Genomic DNA, 10,219 nt, shown 5'->3' with positions numbered 1-10,219 from the left:
TTTTATTTTTTGATGGTATGAAGAAAGCGCAGACGGATTTGTCGTCCAGTAATGTTGGTAATGGCAGAGGAGAGGAGGTCACAAGTGGACACAAGAAACAAATAAGCGGGACCATTTTTTGTCTACATGGTTCCAACGTCGGCGAATCACAACCGCACACTTTCCTAATCTGCCTACAATCACACGGTCCTAGACTGACCACGTAAAGCTGCCTCATCCCATTATCCTCTCTAATCCCACCCCAACAAGTTACCAAAACCGAACCGTAACTCATTTTTGCTAATATATATATATATGATCTTATATCGTATATTTCTGCAACTGACTTCCGTTTAAATAATAAAATTTAAAATTTATTATTCGAGATTTTTCCTATGAAAAGAACTATAGATGACTATGCCAATAAAATTGAACTGTATATAGAAAACAGTTTACGTTTAATCACAATTTAAAGTGATTTTGCCAATAATATTTACGCATTCTCCTTCCACTAAGCTGTTTTCTTTTCGCAACCAAGTCATCATCATCCTTCATTAATTATTTGTAAACAGCAAAACAATTTAAAATTTGTAGTAAATATTTTCTTCAAGGTGAGCTTCTCCGCGGAGAGAGAGAGGACGACATTCACGGTGGAGTCAGGAAGCAAAACACTGTTGTAGAGCCCTCGGCGATCTCCGCATATCACCGGCGAATTCGATTCCCGACGAGAATCAGAGAGGAACAAAAAGGAAATTACACACCAAGCCCTTTATAGTCTATATAATTCTTGGGCTTTTATATGGGCTTAGGACCCATTAAGTAGATTTCTGTTACTTGATCAAACAAATTTATATATTTTTGGTTCAATCCAACGTTTTTTACATTATTCTTTTCTTTTTATCTTTTATACACAATTACACGTGTAGAAAACTTTAAGAGTCAGTTGTAGGATTGGCGGTGAAGTCAGGTTCGGTGGGTTTCTGAGGTAGCAAAGGAAGAGTGTAGGGAGGAGGGAGATTGGAGATATTGTGCCTCAGATTGTGAAGCGCGTTTGAAGCGAAACGCGACGCGTAAATAGCGGCTCCAAGGCTCAAGGACGAAGACGCCGTTGCAGCGTTGCGTTCTCTATTTTGACTAGCGAGCGCGTCTCGGAGACGCTCTTCTTCATCGCATAATGATTTGGCTAACTTCCTCCGACAGTATCTACGCCAAGCTGCTTGTATGAAAGATACGCTCCACGTTCTCCATTGCACCGAATAAAACCTGCAGTACATCAAATTGACACCCGGTTAAGCCTATCAAAACAGAACATAACCAAAGGAGCTGATGGGAGAAACCAAACCTGAGAGTATGTTGGAGCTGCTTGCTATGGAGGCGTCTGAATTGTGAAGCGACAGACTTGAGATCCTCAGCCCTAAGAGCAAAGGCTTCAACTTCGGTTAGAGCTTGAACTGTTCTTGTCGAGATGGGAAAGTGAGAAGAAGATTGAGGGTCTAGTGCCCACGGCAGAAGATCTTCACCACAGAATTCACTTGCCTTCAGATACACGGCATTGAAAACCCCAGTTCTTCCTCCATCAGTGGTGGCGCTTATAAGCCTTCCTCTCATCACAAACAGCATTTCCGCTACAGGATCTCCTTCACGGATCACGTAACTGTTCTCTGTGTAGAGCACAGGTCTTAGCCTATCGCAAACAGCGTCAAGTAACTGCTCATCCATTATCCCAAACAAAGGTACCTACAAAACAAAACAGTCATATAATTTGAGTCCTTGGTTCAGTTGATATGTAATGGAGGGAAAAAGAGAGAAAGCTCGTTACTTACTTTCTTGAGGAGATCGAGGCAAAGATGGCGTTTAATATCTCTTCTTAGGTCTTTAGGGAGGTTACGGAGAAGGGTTTCTTCTTCAACTCCTCTTGTCTCTTGCCATCTATATTGTTCATATCTTCTGATACGTTTCCTCAGGTGTTCAGGTAACATTCTATGAGACATCCACTGCTCTGCATCTCTCTTTCTCACCCTCATTTCCTCCTCTCGAACTGTTGTTGATTCCAAGTATTTCTGCATCAGCAAACAGAACTTACATGAGTTTCTTGAATAATACGATGTTATGGAACTAGTCAAGAAAATCAGAAGCGATTCTTTGAGGCCGTTACCTGCATATTGCCGATAAGTAACGCAAATAAGACTAGTCCAAATATGCAGATTGATATAGCAAAGATGATTTCACCAACAAATTTGCTTGTTTGGAGGTTTTGTCCCAGTGCACTGCGACAACGAAAGCAATTAGTGAGAATGATGGCTTCTTTAAGTTGTGACAGAGTTTCAGATACACATGCTCGTTATGCAACTATAAAAAAGGTCATTTCACATTGTTCTAACTAGAAAGAGCATAACAATCTAGATAGTTAGTTAGTGTAAAATAAGAAATTCGACTGGAACAAGAAAGCCAATGTAATAGTTTTGTTTTCGAACCTTAGATTTCGAAGTCCCCACCAAAAGCAGTAGAAGAATTTCGTCCAGAAATCATGTGATTCAACAACCCCACTCTTTAGAGCATCAATGAAGATGCCAAAGTTGAAGGTTGAGTTCGTTATCTCATCAGGGTCGAGAAATGGGCAAGAACCGTTGAGGAAATCGTTTCTAGTATTACCCTTATCGTCACAGTACAGAACCCTTAAACTACAACCGTCTTTTTTCTCGCATGCCTCTTGCCAGCATTTGTCTTCTCGTTCTACTGAGATTAAGTACCATAAAGCTCCAAACACCTGAATAAGTAAGACTACCATATAAACTTGATTGACCTTTAAAATGCATTCACATCTTTAAAGAACCAGTGATCCGATGATCCAGAACTTACATGACTGGCTAACATATAGAGAGAGAGGTTCCAAGCAGCTCCAGCCCATGCTGTTTCAGTAACAATGCCGGATGTTCTGGTCACTTCCGTGTAAAGCGGATACATACGGATAATCCTAGGAACATATTGAGCAATTATGACAATTTTAAGGTAATCTTTTGTGAGAAAAGAGCCTGGCTGGTTGACGTTTGGAATAACAGCTAAGACTACTATCTGCAAGATTAAAAAAAAAAAAACAGAGGATTCAGTCATATTCAAAAAATATTTGATCATTTTGACACTTCAAAAAAAGAAAAAGAAAAAAAACAATCAATTAGTAATTACCTGTGGGAGAGGAAGGATAGAAAGTATATCAATAATGAAGTAAGATGAGAGATACTTTAAAGCTATTGCCTTAGCATCATCCACCAGTTCACCTCTGCCAAACACCCGGGAAGAAGGAGCGATGTAAGCTGTTCTGAACTGAAACACAATGTGAATTATGTAAAAGGCATCTATGAGTGAACGTAGCAAACTCGCAGCTATCTCCAACTCTGAGTCCAAAGTAAGACAGTGCCTGGTGCCATCGACAATGGGAATGTAGAAAAACAGCGGATCAATCGCCAAAGCAAGCACACAAGCAAAGAGAAATATTTTGTTCCAGTTCTGCAGAAACAAATCCTGTGGGTTAATGATGTTCTTCTTAGTAGTACCAGAAGTTTCCTTCAGGATCTTGTGGTCAGGATCCTTATTATGCGAACGGAAACTTAATGGCTTCTTGAAAGTTTTGATTTTTTCTGAACCTTTCTCAAATCCCCACTTCACATTCTTCAAAACTCTGTCTAAAGAAGGTCTAGCTTTTCTTCCATGACCATACTCAGAGGATAATGATCTGTCTTCATCTTCGAACCTAAACAAAATCACATGAGAATCTTTGTTAAGATTCTCTAAAAATCATTTGAACCTTTTTCGTGGATGCTATGTAAGAGACAATATTTGTGGAAGTTACCAACCTTACACGATTATCATGGCTGAATGCCATCAGCCAAACCCTTGGATACTTAGCTTACAGTGTGACGAATCCTAACATTATAATAAAAGAAACAAAACATTTAAATCATACGAATTCTTCTCCATGATTACGCATAGAGATAATCCCCAAAACCAATTATAAAATAGCAAGTAGACACCTAACAACAGTTGTGTGTTTTATAAGTATATTTTTTCAAAAGTAAAAATTGGAAACCTAGAGAGAATCAGTCAATACCTACCAAACATGATTACCAAATCCTTTAATTCCTACCCATCTCTTCTCAATAATTGTAAACAATACGAACTAGTATATAATAGGCACTGTTCATCGAAGATAAGCAAAACTCAAAATAAATCTCGACAATACAACATCGAGGGTTATGAAGAGATTACCGTAAGAAAACAGTAATTTTGACGCAGAATTAAGAGACGAGCAAAACCAAACATCAGAGGAACAAAGACCACCGGTCAGAACTTAGAAACGTACCTCGAACGAAGTAAGTGAAGAGGCTATAGATGGAATACTCAGGCTTATGAACTGGAAAATCGAAAAATTACGGAAGTGGGTCAACGGCGTTTACGTCAACCTCTCTTCTTCAAGCTCCTCGCTTAAAAGAGAGACCCATATGATATGAGCGGTTATGTGTATTCTTTTCCTGGAAACAAATTTTAAGACAAGGACAAATGAGAGGGAAATAGGAATAAATAAGTAGTAGATGCAATTTCCAATTTTAATATGAAAAGTCTTTGTTCAGTTCCAAAATCGGGAGACGAAGACTAGGTCAAAAGTCAGAAGGAGATAATAAGTTTTAGGCCCATTATGAATATTAAGCCCATTTAGACCCAAATTGAACATGACCGCCCCATCGTAATTATGGTGGATTCTTCATATTTCTTCTCTCTGCACATTGATTTCCTTTTTTCTTTTTTTTTCTTGTTGTTGGCTTTATCGTTCGTTCATCTTGCCGGCGTAGTTCACCGGCGACACAGTTTCTAAGGTTTCTGAAGGTAACAAATTGTTCCTTGTCTTGTATATACGATTTCTTCTTCGTTCTTTTGTTTGGTTCGTTTGGGTCCGTCGAGCTTTTCACTCCAAATTCAGTAAAGGGGTTTTCTAGATTTCAAACTTTTGTAGCTTCCTCCGTTTACATCGAGTGTGTTCCAACTGTGAGTTCTTTCTTTTTATTTGGATTTCTCTTTCTGAAGTTGTTGTTTCCGGGGTTCTCTTCTACTGTGAATGACATTGCTACCCAGATAGATCAAAGCTAGGGTTTATTCAATCTTTGTTGTTCTGATTATTCATGAGCATATGAATATGGAATTACTTTTCTCCATAGGTTCCTATGTTTACGAAGAATTCGGGTGATCAGGCTCATGTTCTATGGTCCCTTATTTGCTAATGAAAATCAAATCTGGATAATATTTGAAAAAAAATTGTTTACATCACTAAGAACAACAAGCTTCTTTTTAAAGTTTTTGAGCTTATGGCCTTAATAATTAATAGCATGGATTCTTATGTTTAGCAGGCATGCAACAAGTTTCAAGTGGGTCAGATTGTGAGCTTACATTATAGAAATCAAACGATGTCAGATTCTGGTGAAGCTAAACCGTCTCAGCAAGAAGAATCTCAACCTCAACCTGCTGGGCAAGAATCTCAGCCTCAACAAGGTTACTTATAATTTCTTCTCTCTCACTTCTAGTCATCTTATGTTACCTGATTGAGATTTTAGGCCTTTTTACTCTTTCTTACTTGTTCTTTGCTGCTAGCTAGAAATTTTCATTTAGGAATCAGGAGAGACACTTATCAATTTTATTGCTTTTCTGTTTCAGTTTGCACTTTCTTCAAGAAGCCAACTAAAGCTAAAAACATTAGGAAAAGAACTCTTGACGCAGACGAAGAAGACGAAGATTCGAAAAGCCAAAGTTCTATCTTACAGAATCTAAAGAAAGTTGCGAAACCTGATAGCAAGTTGTACTTTTCCTCTGGTCCATCTAAGAGCTCTACTACAACGAATGAAGCTCCTGAGAAACCCGTCTTTCACTATGATTCATCCAAGGAAATCCAGGTTCAAAACGACAGTAAAGCAACAGCAACCCTTGAAACTGAAACCGACTTCAATCAAGACGCCCGAGCTATCCGTGAGCGAGTTCTTAAAAAGGCTGACGAATCATTGAAAGGGAATAAGAAAAAGGCTTCGGATGAGAAGCTGTACACCGGGATTCATGGATATACTGATCACAAAGCTGGGTTTAGAAGAGAGCAAACAATCTCGAGCGAGAAAGCTGGAGGCTCGCATGGGCCATTAAGAGCTTCTGCTCACATCAGAGTCTCGGCTAGATTCGATTACCAGCCAGACATTTGCAAGGATTACAAAGAAACCGGATACTGTGGATATGGAGATTCTTGCAAGTTCTTGCATGACCGTGGGGATTACAAACCGGGATGGCAAATAGAGAAAGAATGGGAAGAAGCAGAGAAAGTTAGGAAGAGAAATAAAGCTATGGGAGTTGAGGATGAAGATGATGAGGCTGGCAATGATAGCGACGAAGACGACGATGCACTGCCCTTTGCTTGCTTCATTTGCAGAGAGCCTTTCGTTGATCCGGTTGTCACCAAATGCAAACATTACTTCTGTGAGCATTGTGCTTTAAAGGTAAGATCATAACTTAAATCACAATCATGTATGGCTCTGTTTTTGTGTGGTTTGTGAAACTAAAGAAATTGTTTATGTAATGATGCAGCATCACACGAAGAACAAGAAGTGCTTTGTGTGTAACCAGCCAACAATGGGGATTTTCAATGCAGCACATGAGATCAAGAAGAGAATGGCTGAAGAACGTAGTAAAGCTGAAGGATTGTGAAGTTCTTTTAATAAGCCGAAGCCCTTTTTTTGTTTTGTTTGTTGTACTCATTTAGCCCATATTGTGATGGCCTTTATAGATTGGGCCTTGTTTGGTTCATCAAATATATAAAACCTTTTTTTCATTTTTTGTCAAAGGTAAAAGTGAGATCAAACCAAGACCATGAATGTTTCAGTCTGGTGATGACACGATAAACTCGTAACTTTTTACTTCCACCATTATCAGAAGAATCTCTTTCTCCAACATTATTGTGTGTGTGTTCTTTTTAATGTTGTCTTTTTAATGGTCTCCACGGCGGTTTTAAAATGGTTTTTGTAAATACGAGAAGATTTGAGAAATCTATTGGCCGGCAAAAAAAAGTTATCCAAGTAAGCAAAAAAGTAGATTTACACGTGTCACTTTCAGGAGATTTGCCACAATAAGTGAACATGAAACTGTCAGCCAGTAAACCAATAAAGAGATGACACGTATACGTTATTTTCCATAATTTGACCATACTTAGCTGCGTCGTCGTTGTCGCAAAAAAAGGGGTCGTCGTATTTATTACTACTACTAGTATCCTGGAGCAGTTTTTGTAATTACGTTAAAGTAATATTTTGTGTGAAGTTTGCATTGCCTGGTGCCAAAGGTGGTGATCCTATCTGATAAGGTTATTTTTTTGGTAATTTTTTATCTGATAAGGTTACCGTAAATTATCACCAACCACCACTCTTTACGTATTCATATTATCACTTAGCATTAAATCTGAAAAAAATAAAAATAAAAAATCAAACTGAACAAGAAGCGTTATGGTATATTTAAGCTTAAATATCTCTTTTATCGTCTCGTCAATTTGGGATGATTAATAAGATTTGTAAGCATAAGATATATAATATTCAAGCAGAACAAGAAAAAAACTTAAGTTATGATTATATGTGTTGGTTAAAATGGTTACAAGATCGAAAGATTGTTCTTTATGAAAAACCTTAAACCATAATTATATATGTTAGAAGATAATGTAAACATTTAAGTAGAGTTATCTAATGTTTTTTGTCTTTTGAAAAATAAAAAAGTGAACATGAGTCTTTTGAGAAAGAAAAGTAAAATTCACTTAGTGTAATATATAATTATGCATAAGTTGCTGGTTAGGGAGCGTAATTAGCGTTGTTTAATAATCAAGATATTCCACCATTGATTGTGAAAGCTCTTCGGTTTTACAAAGATGATGGAGGAAGAAGCAACTTCATACGTCTTTTGGAGATGAATAAAATTACGGTTTATTGTGAATTTTTAAGTGGTCTTAGATTTGGTATTTTTTTTTTTTTTTGATAAATCTTAGATTTGGTATGATAGGGACTTTTGTTTCAATACATATTATAATAGATTTCAGATTCAAGTTCTGAGATATATGACCGATCCTAGCTAGCTAAAAAGATGTGGTAAATAGACAATTAATGTATAAACGACTAAATCCAAGGTAAACAAGAAGAAGAAGTAGCTAATATTGAATGGTACAATACATATGGGACCGGTACATGGAGCTAAAACCACTCAATTAGACCAACAACGAACCTATCCTTTTCCTTTTGGTATAAGTGAACATGATTACATGACTTGCAACTATGTAGAATATAACTCAGCATATGCTGCAACCAGCATACCAAACTATATCTATATATTTATACGAATTCATAAGAGTACCATGATATCAGCTTAAAAAATCAGTTAGCTATGGTCTAAACACACTTTATTTAAGAAAATATCTATAAAGTTGGAAACGATCTTACCTCATCAAAACAAATATTTTGTTTAACACACATATATGTTTGTTTTTTCATTGGGATTAGGTCCCAAAACGTCATAATACACAACAATTAGCTTAATATTTTTGTTGTTTTTGTTACACTAAAAAAGAAAAACCACTAGTGTTTGTTTGTTTTTTTGGTTTGAAAAGTTGTAAAATGTGTGAAGGAGAAGAAGCTACGAAACAAAAAAGAGTTTATTAGGCACATAATTAATACAAAAAACAGAAAAAGTAATTACGTCGGTGGGTTCATTAATTATCGAAAGAAACAAAAATAAATAAAAAAGTTTTTTAAGTTAATTTTTGGTTGCAAACCGAAGAAGCATCTTGTTTTGGTTTGGTAAGTTAATTAGTTTCTTCTTCTATTTATTAATCCGCTTTCACAGATTCCCTCCGAGACAGAGAGAGAGAGAGAGAGATAGAGATAGAGATAGCAACAGCGAAGAACGAAAGAGACAGAGAGAAGAAGATTCTGATCGGAGGATAGAGAGAGAAGATGGAAGAAGACGTCGGAGGCGGCACGGCGATTTACGGAGATGTCGAGACGGTGCAGTACATACGGACACATCATCAACACCACTGCAGAGAGAACCAGTGTACCTCTGCTCTTGTCAAACACATCAAAGCTCCTGTCCATCTCGTAAGCCTCTCTCCATATTTTTTTTTTTTAATTGACTCTGATCTTTAAACATTCGATCCCATCTCAATTTCAGATTTTGATCCCCAACCATCGATTTAGGGTTTTGTTTTGTAGAGAATTCCCCCAAAATCTCTGATTGTTTCAACAAGCTAACGAGTTGGGATTGGAAAATTGCAACAGGTCTGGTCACTGGTGCGTAGGTTTGATCAGCCGCAGAAATACAAACCGTTCGTGAGCAGATGTACAGTGATCGGTGATCCTGAAATCGGCAGCCTCAGAGAAGTAAATGTCAAATCTGGTCTTCCGGCAACAACGAGTACAGAAAGGTTAGAACTTCTCGATGATGATGAACATATCCTCGGTATCAGGATCATTGGTGGTGATCACAGACTCAAGGTATATCATATCCCCATAAATCAAATCTCATAGGTTTTGGGTTTTGGAATGAGGGATAATTTGAATGATGTTTTCCTTTGGTTTGTCAGAATTACTCTTCGATAGTGACAGTACATCCAGAGATCATAGAGGGCAGAGCAGGAACAATGGTGATCGAATCCTTTGTAGTTGATGTTCCTCAAGGTAACACAAAGGACGAGACTTGCTACTTCGTTGAAGCACTCATCAGATGCAATCTTAAATCACTAGCAGATGTTTCTGAAAGACTGGCTTCTCAAGACATTATCTAATCTTCAGATCTTGAAGGAATCAATTACAGTATGTGATATAATATTCTTCAGGGTTTCTTCTTTTTGGCTTTGGTCTCTCTCTCTCTATATATATATGATCTCGGTAATTAAGATATATTTTTCCAATGGTGAAGTTTTGATTGTAAAGATGTCTTCTGGTCTGGTTGTTCTATGACCGTTGCTTTATCTGTAGATAACTTTTGTAAAAAAAACAAAAGAAAAATGTACATATATGTGAATATTATGTTTATATATGATGTATGTAGTTTATAAAAGATATGGTATTGAAATGTTTTGTTTATGTGCTTACTCTTATGTTGGATCGTTTGGATGTGTGTAGAGCTGATGAGTGATGAGCAATCACCCAAACCTTTGGATTTGGGATATATGGTGCTTGTT

The 10,219-nt window shown here is 37.3% G+C and overlaps 3 protein-coding genes across 5 annotated transcripts; 2 read left to right on the top strand and 1 right to left on the bottom strand.

Moving 5' to 3' along the window:
- Positions 1-813: 813 nt before the first annotated feature.
- Positions 814-4,499, bottom strand: LOC17897591 (probable cyclic nucleotide-gated ion channel 10). 2 transcript variants are annotated; one of them, XM_006306820.2, is made up of 9 exons: positions 4,337-4,499; positions 3,831-3,900; positions 3,163-3,727; positions 2,839-3,051; positions 2,454-2,746; positions 2,135-2,246; positions 1,803-2,039; positions 1,322-1,716; positions 814-1,242 (listed from the first exon to the last, which is right to left on the bottom strand). In XM_006306820.2, the coding sequence occupies exons 2-9, from the start codon at positions 3,857-3,859 to the stop codon at positions 912-914; spliced, it is 2,175 nt and encodes a 724-aa protein (XP_006306882.1). In that variant the 5' UTR covers positions 3,860-3,900; positions 4,337-4,499; the 3' UTR covers positions 814-911. The 2 variants fall into 2 exon arrangements, with proteins under 2 accessions (XP_006306882.1, XP_006306883.1); XM_006306821.2 differs by lacking the exon at positions 4,337-4,499 and adding an exon at positions 4,243-4,328.
- A 254-nt stretch (positions 4,500-4,753) lies between these two features.
- On the top strand, positions 4,754-6,954 carry LOC17898234 (zinc finger CCCH domain-containing protein 1). 2 transcript variants are annotated; one of them, XM_006305202.2, is made up of 4 exons: positions 4,754-4,857; positions 5,376-5,517; positions 5,680-6,503; positions 6,592-6,954. In XM_006305202.2, the coding sequence occupies exons 2-4, from the start codon at positions 5,433-5,435 to the stop codon at positions 6,709-6,711; spliced, it is 1,029 nt and encodes a 342-aa protein (XP_006305264.1). In that variant the 5' UTR covers positions 4,754-4,857; positions 5,376-5,432; the 3' UTR covers positions 6,712-6,954. The 2 variants fall into 2 exon arrangements, with proteins under 2 accessions (XP_006305264.1, XP_023645143.1); XM_023789375.1 differs by having other exon boundaries at positions 5,373-5,517.
- A 1,947-nt stretch (positions 6,955-8,901) lies between these two features.
- Positions 8,902-10,074, top strand: LOC17898005 (abscisic acid receptor PYL9). Its single transcript, XM_006305612.2, has 3 exons — positions 8,902-9,134; positions 9,315-9,530; positions 9,620-10,074. The coding sequence occupies exons 1-3, from the start codon at positions 8,991-8,993 to the stop codon at positions 9,818-9,820; spliced, it is 561 nt and encodes a 186-aa protein (XP_006305674.1). The 5' UTR covers positions 8,902-8,990; the 3' UTR covers positions 9,821-10,074.
- The last annotated feature ends 145 nt before the right edge of the window (positions 10,075-10,219 follow it).

The sequence above is a fragment of the Capsella rubella genome, unplaced genomic scaffold, assembly GCF_000375325.1.
Source record: "Capsella rubella cultivar Monte Gargano unplaced genomic scaffold, Caprub1_0 scaffold_1, whole genome shotgun sequence".
Taxonomy (NCBI): Eukaryota; Viridiplantae; Streptophyta; class Magnoliopsida; order Brassicales; family Brassicaceae; genus Capsella; species Capsella rubella.
Note: the sequence above shows the minus strand (reverse complement) of the source record. Positions and strands in the feature narration are given on the sequence as shown.

Coding starts and splice junctions, on each gene's coding strand:
- LOC17898005 (XM_006305612.2), top strand. CDS start 8,991: ATGGAAGAAGACGTCGGAGGCGGCACGGCGATTTACGGAGATGTCGAG. Junction 9,135..9,314: donor TCAAAGCTCCTGTCCATCTC/GTAAGCCTCTCT, acceptor AAATTGCAACAG/GTCTGGTCACTGGTGCGTAG. Junction 9,531..9,619: donor GTGGTGATCACAGACTCAAG/GTATATCATATC, acceptor TTGGTTTGTCAG/AATTACTCTTCGATAGTGAC.
- LOC17897591 (XM_006306820.2), bottom strand. CDS start 3,859: ATGGCATTCAGCCATGATAATCGTGTAAG. Junction 2,247..2,453: donor TGGGGACTTCGAAATCTAAG/GTTCGAAAACAA, acceptor TCGTTGTCGCAG/TGCACTGGGACAAAACCTCC. Junction 2,040..2,134: donor TACTTATCGGCAATATGCAG/GTAACGGCCTCA, acceptor TTGCTGATGCAG/AAATACTTGGAATCAACAAC.
- LOC17898234 (XM_006305202.2), top strand. CDS start 5,433: ATGTCAGATTCTGGTGAAGCTAAACCGTCTCAGCAAGAAGAATCTCAA. Junction 5,518..5,679: donor AGAATCTCAGCCTCAACAAG/GTTACTTATAAT, acceptor TTTCTGTTTCAG/TTTGCACTTTCTTCAAGAAG. Junction 6,504..6,591: donor GTGAGCATTGTGCTTTAAAG/GTAAGATCATAA, acceptor GTAATGATGCAG/CATCACACGAAGAACAAGAA.